Here is an 18,204-nt window from a genome sequence, read left to right as displayed (position 1 = left end):
TTGCCTACAGTCATATTCGTTAAAATAAACGAATGCCTGACCGTTCTATATATTGGCTTCCCTATATTGTTCAATATAATCATTATATGGACCAATATAATTGCTACTAAGCAGTTTGTTCTCGACAGATACTTCGCTATATATCTGAAATCTTTTCTTTATGTTTCAATGTGGTACATTTTATCTGGCACTCGAGACGTAATCGTACAAATAGTAAAAGGACGGTTAAATAGCAGACGATACGCGCCAAAATAAAAAGTTAAGGAAAAGAAATTACGGACGTTCATCGAGATCAGTTTCAAGGAACAATTGCATAGGGCCTAATGAATGTTAGACATATGAGAAGGCGAAAGAATTAGGGATTGCAACCCAACTCAAAGGTAATCTAGAGTAAAATATAGCCATGTTTAACCCAATGGCACCGCCGGACTCGAAACATTTATCTAATCAGAAATTACTGTTGCTATATTAAATTTTACGCTGTAAGCACGTCTATTCACAAATATCTTATTCATTCATTTATTATCACCGTCATTGCCTAAAGTAAACTTTTTCGATGTTTACAACCGTTTTAGTTGACGCGTTATGAGAATAAGTTTAATTTGGGGCTTATTTAAGTTCGGCAAAAATACATCTCGCTTACAAAAAACTTAGCTTTCTTTCAAATGTTATAAATGGATATAAATAAATGGAACTAATAGATTCACAAAAGTGAACACTGGCCAGCAATATACTCTTATATTCATTTAAGACGTACTCATCACTGATTTTTCGCTTCATCATGTAGAGTGCGGTAACAATATGTGTGGAAATCGAGCAGCACGTCCGGTTTACTAGTATCCCCTATGCTGACAGGGCTTTCGCGTAGAATATTTGACCTTGATTACGCGATTATATACATTATAGCCTTATGTTTGAATAAATGCATACAAGTTCGAAAAAAATATAGAGAGTACCTTGTTTTATTAGTTTTGTCATGTTGTACATTCATATGAAACAGCACTTACGAAAATGAACATATATGTTATTATAATGAACAAACGATTTAATTTGTCGGAGACCTAGAGATCTCAGCTTTGTCATTTTACTATAGACGAGGGAATAAAATCATGGGTTCGCGCGGATGCAAATGCTTCACAAAGCCAACCTAGAATGGGCACAGCTAAGCTCATTATCCTTGAACAAGGAAACGACCTTGTTCTAGACAGCTTGATCTTTATTTTTTAGTAAAAATATTTTCTAAAAGGTGTTTTAGTTTTACTTTCTGATGCTGAATCTCGCTTTTAGATAAATCATTGGCCATATCTCTACTCAATCATGCTTCGAGAGAAAAGAACTTGAAGACAAGTGGTTATTCTTAAAAGATGTCGAGATGTGGGACGAGGTAGACTGGCCGTATCCAAGCCGATGAAGAAAGCGCGTCTTGTCAAGGCAGCAAAATTAACCTATCCTGTAAAATAGCCAGTTTCCTTCGCCTTAGTTTGGTGACGTAGGATAGAGCTTTTTAAGACTGTGAATACTTGTAGATTGCGTTAAATTATCTTAAACTGAATTTAGGATGTTCGATTTATGTACGCAATTAGTTTTTTTTTAAAATTTCAACATATACTCTAGTATAAACACACGAATAGCGCAACGTGATTTTACGAAAAAAACTCAATTAAATATGTCACTGGAGCTCCGTCAGTAGTAAGTTGAGCTAAATCATAAGTTATTACTATTTAAAACTGAACATTCGAGCACAACGCTGATCTCAAAGCATATTGGTAAAGTTACTGAATTTGGTACGATATTCTAATATTAGCAGTATCTGCTCAGTAGATCAATCTTCTGATTGGAAAAAAACAAAAGAAAAGCGCGCTTCGACCTGTTCCATTACCATCAGTTACTCGCGATCGAGTAAGTGCTTCTGCTTTTGAACGCTTCAGTTGCACAGTATGCAGAAACTGTGTTATGGTCTAACCGGTTACTTTGCACAAAATTCAGTGCATCGCGCTTGCTACGCGAATATGGTTAAACGTTCAAAGGTGGTTATAAGACTTGCCTATACGATCACACGTATTGATTTCAATCAAAGTAATGATTGAGTGTTTGCTCTCTCTCTCTCTTAACCCTATAATAACAATAATGAAAGCAATAATCGATGATAATGGCAAAAAGATCTAAGTGAATTAGGAAAAAACTAACTTTAGCTCGGCGATATACGATAGATAGCTATTAATGCAAGTATAACATCGATGCCACATTACCATACCGACTATAATGTTGTAAGAATTATAGAAATTCTTTAAAAAGTATTGGTCCTTAAATATTACTACTGGTCTCTGATTTTGATCGGTGTAAGGAAAATCTTATTCGTAGAACTTTTACTTAACGTGTGATGTCGCAACGAAGTTGCCATATTATACGTTAAGTGTAAGTTGTGCGTTATCACCATTGATCGTGTTTGATTGAGCAAGAATGCCTCTTTTGCTGTTGTCGCATACTGTGTGGTCGCGTCGTTGTTGACGGCGAAGAAGCTATTGATTCAGCTAAGTAGTTGCTAATTCAACCGAAGCTTCCTGATGCCATACATGCAGTGACTGAAAGACTGGACATTCCTACAAAATGTCGCGAACCTGTCAAGGAATCTTTCAATTCGACAGAATTAAACATTACTCTAAAAGCTTTCAGGAATGAAAAATATGAATTCGAACAAAGACAAGGATGCTCTGAAAACCTCTGTGGCATCGCAAAGCATGATGGGCCTAGTCAAAGGTTTAACTCCTTTTCTATATATCAGCATATCTTTTTTTTTGGTGAATCGACTTAATATATTACATACGTATACATTAGCAATAAGCAATCTAGGTACATGGTTAGCAAAGTTAATACATAATAAATATGTTACGTAACTACCACACTGGCATCCTCGTCCACTGGTAATAGAAAAAATCGTTTATAAAAATATTTCAATGAAATAGGTATATTACTCTCATTTTGTTATTTTAATTTGCGGAGTAGCATTGTAAGTCATAGGCAAGAAAATAAATCTGTAATGCGGATAACTGGGGATTTACCCGAAATAAAGATCTGCTAAAAAATTAACTCTCTGGTAGTTGTCTATATACCAATTGGGATCTCATTCATAAAATATTATTGCTAGAGTAGAACATCTCCTCCCAGCCTTGCGATTCAATTTGTTTATTATGTTCAATGGTAAACTGGCTGAAAAATTTTGTTGAAAAATCGTAAGCGATTTACAGTAGTTGTGATTATAAATCTAACGTAGTGGAGAAGTATTCCATCGTTTGCTTGCGTATTTAACAGACATTATATTATAAATCGAACCCTGAACAATTTTCTTTTTTGACCTTATAGGTTCTGCTTGAAAAAACTAAACTTCAAAGCTGCCGAGGAGAAGATTCTCAATAATGCAAAGTATGCACAGATAGTCCAAAGGATGAATACGCAACTACACCAAAGGCGATAACGTCGATAAATACTCGCAGTTCCTCACGGAGTGGGGTATTTTCTGAGACAGGCTATCTTTAAGATTAACTTATATTCATCTTAGTTTTCCTGCCTCTCAAACATGGAAAAACATTGACTGTAGACGTTCCCATAGCGACATAATCTTAGGGTAGACTATCATCAATGATAAGGTGAGTCACGGTGTTCCCCTTTATCGATAGATCCAGTTACAATCAACAACACTTAAACATTTAAATATGACTTTATATCGGTTCTGAAATTACCTCTTCCTGTATTGAAATTTCCTGAATCAATTCATAATAAGATACACAAGTGCAGCAACTTTCGAAGCGTATCTAATCTTAATTAGTGTTAATTAACTTATATGTTTATCAAAATCGTAATAAGTCTTATTCATCGTCACATTGCTCAGATATTTTATATGGAAATGTTCTGTACTACAGCCTTTGTAATGTATATTACCTATGCATTACATACATGAGTATATCATGTGAATGCCTTTACTTACGACTGAGTCCGCCTATTTGAGCGCTTACTGTTCAATCTAATTATTCTACGGGTTACTATATGTCTAACGATGGTGAGCGTATTACTCACATTGAATAAACAAAATGAAAAGAAACTGTATGGAACGTATGAGAAGTATTTAAATTGTCACTTTATTCTGTTTCAATTAATTTATCATCATACATGCACGCATACTGTACTTAGTATCGAAGTTCATTTTTCCATAAATACAATTGCGTTTATTTACTTATATAATTTGCCATCTTCATTATATGTGTGTGTTTAAGTAGCTTCTAAATTCCGCATAGTTCTGGGTTAGCATGGGCAAATTACATAAAATAAGAAAAGCATGATTTTCATGCAATTACAATATTTCGTATAATATTATAGTGACCTACACGAATATCGATGAAATTGCTATGTTTAGCTTTGGTTGTCCTGACATGCACAGACTTTTGTTGTTTTATATTGAACATTTTTTTCATTCAGCTATGGAACGTTGGGTTCGAACAGTCGTAACGCTGGCGCCTGAATCACTGCAGCGGTTGTTGTGAAGATTTATATCGATCTTGACATCACGTGTGCGTCAAGAGTGGAAGGAAATCGTGTCATAAATCCCGTAAACAAATGAAGCTCAATATAGAGCACTCCTAAGTATAAATAATATGCAATAGAGCGAAACTGATGGCAAGCCAATACATACCGCCGCATTTAATTACTAATTATTATTATTAATTTAGTAATTTAAGAACAACTCATAAATTGACGAGCGCCGAAAAATGAAATCAATCTGAGGGCAACGGTGCCTCTCATAACATGTAAATGTCACGTATAGGCTTATCTGGTAAGCTGTAAGAAAACCTAAGGCCAATGCATGCCATCCATTATTATTTTTTTAGCTGGCTTGAGTTACACTGATCTACTATAGATTTAGTTTTTCTTCGTCCATCATTCCCCCTTTCAAAACTTACGGTCAGATTGCATGAAGTTTAAAATGCCGTTTATTGGTTTTCATTGAACTTCCACCGCAGACTCCATAGAGTAGTGCCCGGCTTCTAATATGTGATATTTCTAGATTGGCATTGGCTAAATATTTTCGCCGAAAACAAATTTCTTGGTATTTTTTAATGTTTTTATTTCAGGCACTCCACGTTATTAAAATTGGCGGCTACCATTTTGTTAGTTCGGCGGATGCAAACCCTTTGTGTGTCATTTTAAGTCTAGAACAATTGGTTTCATGTCCAAAATAATAGATATGCAAAGATGTGTCAAGTATAAATTAGTTTTAATTTGGAACTCTGTTAAATTTCAGATATCAAATCGTTGTCACTATATACTTTATTTACCCATATTAGTATAAATGATCTAATACGATATATTATTCAATACAATATTCAATTTCTTCTTACTTGTGGATTAAGCAAACAACGCCTTCGTGCTTAAAAGTATTCACTTGCTTGAATTATGCTGAGCCCTGATTCGGCTACTACACGCTAATTAGAACAAAAAATATATATACGGGGCACATTTTCCCTTTTATTGACATTCTAGACGTTTCACGAACGACATTTAATAGAAAATCTCAATATCACTTGATATAGGTTTCCCAGCAGCAAAGCGTGAGACTATACTAGCTCGGCGTGACATGAAAGGCAAAAATGTGATAATCTTTTTAAGAAAAGCAAAACTCTTAACAACTCGTCTGTTCCCAACTTGAAAGAAGGGATTTTCCATGAGGTTGTGCTGCAGGGCCATATACGCACTTCAGCTCATGAACGAGTCGATACTAGGACGCAGTGTGAGCGGTCATAAAATATTCAACGCCGCTTTTTCTTATTGCTACTACTGCTGTCTCCTGAGTGTTTTGCGCCTTTTGAGCGGGGTGGCGGAGTAGGCCCGCCTTTGCTACCTCCCTGCCCAGATGCCGCTGATTCGTCTTCTGGGTCTTCTTTGGCAGGTAGCCAAATGGCAGCAGCTATGCAAACAGCCTGGAAAATTGCACCTGAAAGTTGACCGTATTGAATTATGTAATGTTACGTGTACGGTTTTCCTCCATAATTAAAAATTGGTAAATGATGAAAATAATGACTGGATATTTCCTGGAAATGACCAATGGTGATTAAAAACTTAAATACTTAATAAGAAGTTGATAACTATTGTCCCATTGTACAAGAGGTCATAGCGCGTATTGTTGTTATTGAAAAGCTTATTGTACCCCTTTCAAATCTCCTTCATTTGTAGTGTGGTTTCAAATAAAGATCGAGTTGTCTCATCATCAGAGATCAGCCGCTACACAATCTGTGTAGCTCACTGTAGGCTAAAACCATTAATGTTTTCAGCCTTTCGATGTATAAACCTTGGTCATACCAATGTTTTCTTAAAGTTATTATTATTCCTTAATCAGCTATTTAACTTAATTTTCTAAACATAGCTGGATAAAAAGCTGTCGTATGAGGGTAGCTTATTAGCAATGCCAGAATGTACGCTTGCTATGTGCCATAGACGGCATCCTTAGGACCACTTTAATTACTTACGTCGGTTCCTGAACGGACTGTACTTCGGTCCAAGTATCGAATGTGTACAACTTCATTTTATACAAATGAAATGGTTTATCAAAGATTGTGTCGAAATTCTTGCGACATTAGTGTGTTTGTGATCTGCGGCATTGAAACGCGTATTACAAATATATTGGATTGTCGAAAAACTAATGACTGAAAATTAAGGCATCTATTTTTTATATTTTTAAAATTAAACTCAGTATGCGCCATTTTAATCGATGACCTTACGCATTTTTTGGTAACACTATAATTCCACTACTGTAGAACTTATATTAATATATCTGAGAGAAAAATTGTGACAAAGTGATTTTAGCGTCTACCCATTGAAACTAAGTGATCATCATTAGGGGAATCCTGCAGAGACTAAGATAGGTAATAATAGTCTGATGGTGCATGATCTGAGTTATACGGTAGATGCACTGAAATTTCGCAACTCAAAAAAAGAACTTTTTCCACCTTTGTCTCATAGCTAAAGGTATATGCGGAAGACGTCACCTTTTTTATTCGCTAGTTCCAAATGATTTTTCTAAGAGTTCCTCATAATCTCGTTAGTTGGTGACAGTAGAGGCCAGACTTAATCGTTTTGCCAGGCAGCATCAACTCACAATGCATGGTTCTTTTCCAATCACACTAAATAGGCAGCATCGTTTTCTCTGGCTTAAAACTGTTTAATGGCAGATGTTTAGATCCCTGACCATATAATAGCTACTCACGTACCGGTCTTGTTTCATTTAATCAACAACTCTGTCAAATTGTTATTAATCGATCAGTACGAAGGACATATTTCATACTGAAATTCCCAGAACGAAAGCGACAGAACTATCCTTGAGCAAGTTCTTCCGATAATGCACCTTGACTACACACAGCACACATTTTCCACAGGCCTAACCAGAATTTGTGTCTTTATCGCAATAAGATTATAATATATAAAGCGAATTTCCCAGGAATTTAATCACCCAGGCGTTCTGTATTACGACTAAAAACCGATTTATATATTTATATACATACATATAGATTTATATATTTAATTTATATACTCCCCAATCTCAGCTTTCAAATGACACCGACGCCGACGGTGCAACTCGTAAACTCGTAAACTTAATTATCTAAGTGATTTAGATAAAAAAAAAAATGGTTAGTACCTATTGAAACCTAATAATCAAATTAGTTACCTCATTATGAAATATTTTGCAGAAAATCATATTTTATCCAGCCCAGAAAATTATTTACAAAAGTCTGAAAACTAATGAGCTTCAGCTGGAGATCCAATCCCCAGTTATGAGCTCGTCGATGTATGATGGCCTTGGCTAGCTTACTTCCCTACGTTAACTCGCTGTGTCGTTATGTGTAACGTGACTTTCGCAACCACATTTATGTGCAGCTCACATAATCTGTTGCTCAATAAAAATAGCTGTTTTAATCATCTCATACATGTTCACGGTTGACTTAATTTAAATCAAAAGTAACTAAAAATGCTTGTACAGTCTAACATCTTATAAAGTAGTTTTCTATTCGTGGTCATATCTGAAAGATGTTTAATTTCTTACAAATTTACACTAGCATGAATGCTACACGAAACTATAGCTGTTGGAAACGTTAACAAACATGTAAAAAGAAATTGAGAACTAACGATTTAAAATTAATTGTCAACATACAGTATGCTATTTTAAGTATGCCATTTTTTTTCTAAATAGTAAGTTTTGTAAAGTAACTGATTCTCTACTCTAAAACAAATTACTTATTACTACGTCATTATTTTAAATCAAGCACTAGATATGCGACAGTCTTAATCGGCTAAAGACAGTTATTATGTACCATAGTTAATAATAATAATAAGTTATTAATAATAAGAACATAAGTAATAAGTCAAATGTTCTAAATAATCTAGTCCTGGCTGGATTTGTTCACTAACCGAAAAATAGTCCATAGCGTAAAACTTCGTCGATGATGTACTCCGACGTCGACAAAGGCTCCAACAAATCGGCCATCCTACTTGCTGCGATTCGTAACTTTTATCTCCTATATTATACAGCTTATTTACATCTCATAAATCTCCCGGTTTCAATAGGTTATCCGGACCGAACTATTAGCTGATTTCAGCACAACCTTGACTGATCTGGAGGAAACCTATTAACAACAACACCATCACCTTGATTTCCTTTTATGGTGTTTTTCGAGAAACAGCTGTTCGGTGACTTTCGTCGCCGCTCAGGCTCGTTCGGAGACGCGGCATAATCTAGAATGCCGTTGCTACGCTTTGTGATGATGGAACGATACGATTAATATGCTTTTTACCTGAATACGTATGTTTTGATGTCAAGTAACCGCATTTACACCCAAAGCGTGCTGACCTCGGGTATTATCGACAGGAGTAATTCGAGGCGTGTACTTAAACTCAGTCGTCACCTTAGAGATCAGGCGACGCTGGATTGTCATTTCGCGCACGAAAACAACCTGTCCTATATCGAGTAAAAGATAGAGTCCGCAACGGTGTTTACAGACCGCCTCACAGATACGAACCAGCAACTAGTGCCATTGCCCAAACATTTTTTTTATTCGTCAATATGATTTTGCATTTTGTGGGATCACGGATGTACTCTACTATTTAGTATGGAGAGAATGCTAACTGCACAACATGACAAGCAGCCTTTATCTACTGAACAGCAAGCTGTCAACGTTTTGACACGTTGCTTGCAGGGAGCTTATTGCAGATACCAGAGTCAGCTTACCGGTGAATGACAAGAGAACGTCTGCTGGGTGAGTGCCAACAAATCACTAGTGGTGATGTGAATTGCGGGACAGAGAGTGCTGGTAGCGCAGCAATTATCGAGTCGACTAGGTTGCGTCCGGTTTTACCGGATTTTAGGTACCGAAGGAGTAGAATAGCTGTGTGTCATTTCGGGCTACGAAGAGTCCGTACCCCCAGTTAAGATGCTGGACGTGGGCTCAAAATACGTCGGCTCGAAGTATGTCGGAGCGGCGTCACTTTTACGTTTTTGTGTGCTGGTAATGGCATGTATAGTGGGCTTCGCCTCCCGATTATTCGCCGTCATTCGCTTCGAGTCGATTATCCACGAATTCGATCCGTGGTTCAACTATCGTGCGACGCATTATATGGTCCAGCATGGATTTTATAAATTCCTCAACTGGTTCGACGAACGTGCGTGGTACCCGCTTGGCAGGATTGTCGGTGGAACGGTGTATCCCGGGCTGATGCTGACCTCGGGTCTGATTCATTACGTACTCTCGTTACTTAACATTCCTGTTCACATTCGGGACATCTGTGTGTTTCTGGCGCCGATCTTTAGTGGTCTCACCGCCTTGGCCACATATTTTCTCACTAAGGAGCTGTGGGACGAAGCTGCCGGACTCTTCGCTGCGTGCTTCATTGCAATTGTACCCGGCTATATCTCACGTTCGGTGGCCGGTTCTTACGATAATGAAGGTATTGCTATCTTCGCTTTGATGTTCACCTACTACCTGTGGATTAGGTCAGTAAAAACCGGCGGTATCCTGTGGTCAATGATGACAGCATTATCATATTTCTACATGGTGTCCGCATGGGGCGGGTACGTGTTTATCATCAACCTCATTCCTCTTCACGTGTTCACGCTGTTGCTGATGAATCGTTTCTCGCAGCGTATTTACGTAGCCTATACGACATTCTTTATTATGGGGCTGCTATTCTCAATGCAAGTCCCCTTTGTCGGCTTCCAGCCGGTGCGTACATCGGAGCACATGGCATCGATCGGAGTGTTTGGCCTATTGAACGCTGTCGCCTTTCTTAAGTACCTGCAGGGTTACTTCAGCAACCGCGAAATGAAAGCTCTCATCATCGGCTCTATCGTTATCCTTACCTTTGGAGGCCTTATGCTTGTCAGTTTACTTACATGGGCTGGCTATGTTGCCCCCTGGTCGGGTCGTTTCTATTCACTGTGGGATACCGGTTACGCCAAGATTCATATACCCATCATTGCGTCTGTTTCTGAACACCAACCGACAACGTGGTTCTCTTTCTTTTTTGATCTTCACGTACTCGTCGCAGTGTTTCCAGTCGGCCTCTGGTACTGCGTGAAATATACAAATGACGAACGGGTCTTCATTGTTCTATATGCGGTCACGGCAGTCTATTTTGCTGGAGTAATGGTCCGTCTCATGCTGACGCTAACGCCGTGCGTCTGTGTGCTTGCCGCTATTGCGTTTTCGCACACGTTTAAGCTCTACCTCGTAGAAGATGATATGGTGGGACAAACAAATATTGGATCCTCTTCCACACCCGACAAGAACTCGTCGGGAGACAAGAAGAAGCTTAAAACGTTTCGCAAGAGGGACTTGTCGGGCGCTTCTGATGTGCCTTCGCCCAGCTCACCGTTAGGCACTAATAAGCGAATGTTTGTCGTGCTAGCCTTGCTTATGGTGCTTATGCTCTTCGCCGTACATTGCACGTGGGTCACAAGTAACGCCTACTCGTCGCCATCGATTGTGCTTTCTTCGTATTCAGGCGATGGCACTCGTGTTATTTTGGACGATTTCCGTGAAGCCTATTACTGGCTGGCGCAGAATACTCGCGATGAGGCCCGAGTCATGAGCTGGTGGGACTACGGTTATCAGATAGCAGGGATGGCGAATCGGACAACATTAGTAGATAACAACACTTGGAACAATTCGCACATCGCTTTGGTTGGAAAGGCCATGTCTTCGAACGAGAGCGCAGCCTACGAGATTATGAAGGAGCTTGATGTCGACTATGTGCTCGTCATCTTCGGCGGCGTAATTGGTTATTCAGGTGACGATATTAACAAATTCCTTTGGATGGTGCGTATTGCCGGCGGGGAACATCCTCAAGAGATTCGTGAATCAGACTATTTCAATGCCAAAAGTGAATTCCGAGTCGATACGGAAGGCTCTCCAACCCTCCTCAACTGCCTTATGTACAAGCTGTCATACTTCCGATTCGGCGAAATGCAGCTCGATCGGCGAGCTCCGGCCGGTTACGATAGAACGCGTAACACGGAAATCGGCAACAAGGACATTCGGTTGGAGCATTTAGAAGAGGCTTACACAACTGAACATTGGCTTGTACGAATCTACAGAGTAAAAAAGGAAGCCAATAGGCCACGGGTGCCCTATGCACAACGGGTGGCCCGTCCTAAAAATGTCTACGTTTCGAGGAAGACGTCCTGGAGAAGGACAGGTTCCATCAAAGATAAATCGGGTGAAAAAGTTTAAGCAAGTAAAACATGTTAATAGAGAGTAGCCCATACGATACACACAGATGTCGCCCATAGTTCAACACAGACACTCATTATAAACAAACAGCATAAATACCTACATTTTTATATACCACAAGAACACAGAGAACATATATAAACACTAACATAAAAAGTACGCGTGAGGTACAAGTGAAAAGTACTTGTGCATCCGAATATTGTTAGATAAAAAAAACATCTCATTTATGTAATTTTTAAGACTAAATTATATGTATACCATTTCATTAAAAAAATGTGTGTAAAAGAAACAGCTTGTCTTGTTTAGAGGAATCAATTGGGGCATTTACCATAATGGAGAAATGGGTGCCATTTATAAACCTAAGCTAATACTGAATTTTGGGATAGATGTGTTATGATATGTGAGTAGTGCTTGCTCGTTGCCTTTGAACAATAAAAATCGTTTCAAGGTCAACTGCAGAGAAAACTTAAACTATCGAGGACAGTCTAGATAAGGCGTTTTCTGACGAAGCTGCTTAGACGAATCTATTAACATTTTTCGAATTACAAATTTTCGCAAGCCAGAATATTTTGTTGGAACATTAGTTTTTAGTTTGGTTATGTGGTTGATCATGAAAGTGAAATATAATTATTTGGTACGATGGCTTGGAATGTGGCACTTGGGTCGCGGCTTAAGCCCTATTATGGACATCATGTGCTATTCATTAGAAAAATTTACACTTGTCGCGTTACTAGTCGTTAACTAATCGTAGTTAAAGCGATAAGCAAATAGGTAAGCAAGTACGGGGAAAAGATAAGACTTAACAGATGATGAAATGCCTTAGCCAGTACTGAAATGTCACCCTGCTGGAATATTGATGAAGTTAGTTTTTCATACTCAAATTCATTTTATATTACCATCAGTGCTAAATGTAGTGAAAGAAACCTGAAAATAGCAGTCTCATAACTGCAGCCGATGCTTTCCCTAGGTAGAACTCCCTCTATTAACTTAGTAAGGGAAGACGGGACGGCAACGATAATACATAATATGACAAACAAATATCTATCGAAGGTAGAAGAAATGCTACTCTATTATTATTTTACATTAGTTATCTGCAGACACATATTTAATGTGTTTGTAGATAACTAACGTAAAATAATAATTATTAGTGAATTATCTTTAATATTTGTGACAAAACCAATGGTTATCGTGCAAGATCGTTGTTACAGATTTATCAGGATTTACTCAACACTCCGCCTGTGTGGGTCCTAATTGACTGATGCCAACGTATTTTGTATAATATATAACCGTACGTATGTTCAGTATTCTAATGCGCTATAGTATATACTGATAGGCTTCAAGATACTGGAATTTTACTGATCTTTAATTCGCTTTATGAATGCGAAATAACTATAATAGCGCCAGTAATATATACATTAGTTTCGTTTTAAGAACATACTTGGCTATTTTTTAGAAAGCCTACAATTTTTCCGGCTTTTTTTACTAGGCGTATATGTAGGTAAATGTAATCTAGCACTCAGCTGCGTCGAATGCCGCTTATGTTTAATAGACGTATGTAAGTCGTACCTAAGCGGCAGAGGCAATTCTTAACAGGGAAGCTAGGGTTAATTGATAATTTAGGGTTGGATAAGCCCCCCCCGCCCCCCTCATTGATATTAAAGATATCTTATGGTTGGGCACACACTTTGTTTCGTGCTGGGAGCCAGCCGTCTGATGGAATACCGGACGTAAAACTACAGAAGGCTCAACAAGCCAATAAATTGTGATACATTTGTGTTAAATAGACCCAGATTTATGTGTTTAGTACTGTTGTTATTAATGGGGCGAAGGTGCCACAGCGGTAAAATTTAAGTAACCTACCTTTTACGAAAGATGTGTTGATCAATGTTTGATTTAAAAAATGATCAAAATATGTAAATAGTATATATGTGATACATGCAATGCGCTTCCTTTTCCATTTTCGCGAACAGACAATTATTTCTTACTGAACCTTACAATACTCGGCTTTCTTTATTATTCGAGTGAAGAAATTGGTCAAACTAAGATGACCACAAGTAAGTTCTAAAGGAAAATGCTGCCCCTACTCTAAAACATGAAAAATAATGAAAGCACCGATATATTGTTAAACATTTCAGCCTAAAAGCAACAAAAATCATAGAAACGGGATAGAGTGTTGTAAAAACATAATTATATCAAGAGTTGATGCCATCGTAAATGTGAGAATCAATCGAATATATCAAAAAACGAATTATTTTTTTGAGTTGCGCTTGATCCATTGAGATAACTCCTGAGCTAATACATCTGAGCTAACCTACATTCTTAGTGTCCTTTTGTTATTAACTTGCTAGGTAATACTTGAAATAGACGTTTGTTTGACCTCTCCAAAAATATGCAAAAAGTAATCGACTGACATGGGATACAAGGTTTTAATTTGCAATGAGAGAAAATAGGTTTTTCTACAAATGCGCACTTTTCCTTGTTTTATATATTATAACAATTTTACTAAGAATAAGCAATAATGGCAGGTTTACATTACATCATAATAATAGTAATAATGCCGATAATAGCAGGTCTCCAGTGTAATCTAATGAATGAGCTATAAACGTAAAACAGATTTTATTCCGATCTCTGTTTCACAAGTTGTTGGCCAATGATCCTGTTCGATCCATTTAGTATGAAAAGGCTCTTTTTAATGATACTGTAGAAATAAGAGATCTAACATTACCTAGAAAGGTATACATGTGCATTTTACGTGTAATTTCAAGTATTTTCGTTGAGAGCTTATTATTGCTCTGCACATCATAACACAGAGTCAGCTTTATTCAAGCCACAAAGCCTGTTACGTATTTCATACCTAATATCAAACACATCCGTCGTATAAGCTTCGGAAAACAACTTTGTATTCCTGCGGAGGAGTCGACCTTCTGCGAACGGCTCGAACGCGTGCAGCGGCGACGTTGTTATACTAAGCAGTGTGCAAATGAGCACAAAATATTCCATGTATGGTGCACATTGATTTTTGTAGTAAAACGACAATTACTTCTGACTAAGAATTGACAAGTCAGCTGAAAGAGCCAAAGTAACACACATCACTCCTAAACAAAAAGGTGTAATCAGTCAGTTAATACCGATTTGTGTTTTGGGTTGTCAGCGGCGCTTAAGAATGTCAACTGAGTCTACGAAGACGCCGGGAGAAACTGTGGATACGCTAACTTTGAACTTCGAAGAACTTGAAATTAAGCATAAAAAAGAACGTAAGGACCTTCAAGCAAGCATAATGCAACTTAAAAAAGCAGTGCCAAAGGTAACTACAATAACTATAGCTACAATGATATGCATATCTTACAAAATAATCATGCATCCTCTTGACCACACTTTTCTATTTTAATAAGTCATTTGGGGCATATTTTTACTAAACTTTCGCACTTTTCTACTCTGCGTCATATAAGGCTTCCATTTCGGCAAACAAAATAGCGGAGATCACGGAGAGCAAGCGTTGAGTTTGTCGATTTCTACTCGACGCTCCTTAGATTTTCGAGTTCTGAGAATTTAATTTAAAGATTAAATTTTAATGATTTAAAGAAAAAATAAGCTAAAGGTAAGAGAAGCTTTTGAAAGCTTTCTTAAAGATGAGACATTGCAAATATCATTTTTCAAACACGAAATGAAACTGAGTGGGTGCCTTATAAGCTGTAGCACACTCGCCAAGAAGTTTGTTATGTCACGAAGTAAAACCGAGTTGAAATCACCGGTTGGTGTTCGGACGTGTATTTCTTTTCAATTGATGTGCATATAAAAACACCGTTAAAGTGAAATAAAGTACTCCTAGGAGGTGTGATTCGAGACACCCGAGGCATTTGGGGCAAGCGTTCCAGCCGCTTCATATTTTTTGCGTCAAAATTATAACCATATTCGCACTATAGTTTCGTAGTATTATATTCATATTATGTTCTGTAGTAGTCCACATCATAAATTAATCGAACTGGGAAATTTAGCACACTTTTTCTCAAAGCATGGACTTGATCGGGTATTTTCGCCATTCTGATTCGCAATATAAGTAGCACTGAGCTAACCCCTGCATGTCATAACGCTGTTAGTATCTCTGTTTACTCTTCCTTGCTTTCATTCTTTGCAGTTTATTATAGAAAAAGCCCGAAATCGTTACCATAACTGACACGTTAGGGAGATGACGGAACGTACTCTTTCCGTGGTACCCAGTATATTTCATCAATCAACGTATGTTATCAGTCAATACGGACTTCGGAGAAATGTGGTGGCGAATTTACCTCTTGGCTTCAAAATGGATATTGAGTGACAATTGTATCAACTCACCCACCTTCCCATATATATATGTATATATGTATGTATAAAATGCGTCTATATCAATTTTTTACAATTCTAAGCACGAGATTCATCCTTTCTAGGGTGATAAGAAACGTTTAAAAGAAACGCAGCAACGTATAACTCAGATGGAAGCTGATTTTGAGAAAAAATGCCAGGAGGAAATACAGCAGATCCAAGCTCAAGAGAAAATTAACTGCCCAACTGGTCCTGCCGAAAATGGCGATGTTGAGGACGGCGATGAAGACGTCTATAATGGAGGTGATACAGGCGTGCGTAAAATCTCCAAAGCTGAAAAGAGACGGGAGAAAAAAAGGCTTATGGTTTGTCTTTTTCGTTCATGTTGATTTTACACGATTATGGTTGTTTGTGCGGCTCTGTTTAGACATCATTTAGAATCTTATACATTCATAATAATTTGATTAAATCCAAGCAGGAACTATTCCTTATAATGCTCAGGACACCGTTATTCATTTATAAAGCCTAACCTCATTTTCTCCTCATTTCAAGACTCCCTTGTGATAAAGGTTGCATTTTTTTGTTCTGGGTAGGAATTGGAACGGAATCGTCGAATTGCAGAGGAAGAAAAACAAAGTGAGGGTCGACCGCGAGCCATTGAAGATCAACTTCTTAAAAAAAAATTGGCTGAGAAAAAAATGCGTATCCATCAGATTGCCGCTGATGGAAACTGCCTTTTCAGTGCTGTTGCTCACCAGCTTTTGACGCGGTACGGTGAGACTATATCTGTTATGGAGGTGGGTACTGTAAGGTTACATAATGCAAAAATGCGAAAAAAATTACTTCGTCTCATTACTGTTCATCTACTCATATCGTTCTGTTACGAATAGGTTTATTGATGCACACACATGTCAGATTTTCACTCGAAGCTAGGGTGTATATAGGGAAGAGTAAAACAACGCTAATATACACTATATGCCTCACCTTCAGCTAGTAAATCTATTTTGCTAACTTTTGCTTTCCGTTTGCTGATTATTTTCTTATAAATAATAAGTATTTAGCTACTTAAAGATCATGTAGGGATGTGACTTATTCCAACTTGTATTCGTTGAGTACTTGTAGTGCTTCGTTCAACATATTTCAGCTCTAGGCAATTAATTGTCCTTGTTGTTGCTGTCAATTTGTTTTAGGTGCGGCGCAGATGTGTTCATCACTTACGCCAAAATCGTGAGGATTTTGAACCGTTCCTTGAGGAATCAGTGGATTTCGACGAATATTGCTCTAAGATGGAGACTGACCCATCACGATGGGGAGGCAATCTTGAGTTACGGGCAATTAGTCAGGAAATGGAACTTCTGATCACCGTGTACCAAGCGCAGGCACCTCCCTTTGAATTTGGAAATGGTCCTGATACTGAAAGCAATAGCGAAAAACGCCACTTGCGCCTCAGTTACCACCATCATCTAATTTGGACTGGTGCACACTATAATTCAGTCGTTGACATGCGACCCGATGAAACTGACGGAGAGTCTGTTAGCTAAGAGCGACACGAATCAAATAATGGGACAGCAATCGTAACAACTGACTCGTTCGAATTATGATACAAGTCATCTAGAGCTAACTTACTTACCTCGCGTGAGATGTTTGCCGTTGAATGATATTCTCAACAGCTGGGTATCTCATACTTATGCCTCAAAGCAGTGTCCCAAACGGGTTCTGTTTGTCACGATCAAAAGCATACTGACACCATTTTTGTTACTAAAACGAATATTATACAATATTTGCCATGTTACAGCGTTAACTAACAAAAACGCTGAAGCAGTTACGAACATGTGGCATAAGCTGCTCGGTTTGTTGCGATGTATAGGCAGAAAATTTTGCCAATGTATGATATATAAAGCAGCCTACTAATTTAAGGTTTTTTTTTTATATTGTGTACATATTTCTCTCCCCCCCCTCTCTCTCTCTCTCTCTCTCTCTCTCTCTCTCTCTCTCTCTATATATATATATATATATATATATATATATTGAAGTTAGAATAAAAACAAATAAAACTCGACGTAAACTTCCTTATCAGGTATATTAATTTTATTATTTCCATAGTTCACCGTTAAGCCAATGTATAAAGTATCAACAT

The 18,204-nt window shown here is 37.8% G+C and overlaps 3 protein-coding genes across 6 annotated transcripts; 2 read left to right on the top strand and 1 right to left on the bottom strand.

Annotated features, from left to right (window-relative positions):
* Nucleotides 1-4,101: 4,101 nt before the first annotated feature.
* On the bottom strand, nt 4,102-8,916 carry LOC111259634 (uncharacterized). The gene is made up of 2 exons (XM_022831788.2): nt 8,452-8,916; nt 4,102-5,983 (listed from the first exon to the last, which is right to left on the bottom strand). Exons 1-2 carry the CDS (start codon nt 8,525-8,527, stop codon nt 5,799-5,801), a joined length of 261 nt encoding a protein of 86 aa, XP_022687523.1. The 5' UTR covers nt 8,528-8,916; the 3' UTR covers nt 4,102-5,798.
* Nucleotides 8,917-9,127: 211 nt separating this feature from the next.
* LOC111259633 (deubiquitinase OTUD6B) lies at nt 9,128-17,983 on the top strand. 4 transcript variants are annotated; one of them, XM_022831785.2, is made up of 5 exons: nt 9,128-9,296; nt 14,920-15,072; nt 16,193-16,432; nt 16,661-16,864; nt 17,258-17,983. In XM_022831785.2, exons 2-5 carry the CDS (start codon nt 14,932-14,934, stop codon nt 17,606-17,608), a joined length of 936 nt encoding a protein of 311 aa, XP_022687520.1. In that variant the 5' UTR covers nt 9,128-9,296; nt 14,920-14,931; the 3' UTR covers nt 17,609-17,983. The 4 variants fall into 4 exon arrangements, with proteins under 4 accessions (XP_022687520.1, XP_086824104.1, XP_086824102.1 ...); XM_086967978.1 differs by lacking the exon at nt 9,128-9,296 and adding an exon at nt 14,235-14,768; XM_086967976.1 differs by lacking the exon at nt 9,128-9,296 and having other exon boundaries at nt 14,237-15,072.
* Nucleotides 9,307-12,057, top strand: Stt3B (catalytic subunit 3B of the oligosaccharyltransferase complex). Its single transcript, XM_022831784.2, has one exon. It carries the CDS (start codon nt 9,471-9,473, stop codon nt 11,766-11,768), a length of 2,298 nt encoding a protein of 765 aa, XP_022687519.1. The 5' UTR covers nt 9,307-9,470; the 3' UTR covers nt 11,769-12,057.
* Nucleotides 17,984-18,204: the final 221 nt, after the last annotated feature.

This window comes from Varroa jacobsoni, unplaced genomic scaffold (assembly GCF_002532875.2).
Source record: "Varroa jacobsoni isolate VJ856 unplaced genomic scaffold, vjacob_1.0 scaffold_354, whole genome shotgun sequence".
Taxonomy (NCBI): domain Eukaryota; kingdom Metazoa; phylum Arthropoda; class Arachnida; order Mesostigmata; family Varroidae; genus Varroa; species Varroa jacobsoni.
The sequence above is the reverse complement of the archived record's forward strand: the minus strand, read 5'-3'. Positions and strand labels throughout refer to the sequence as shown.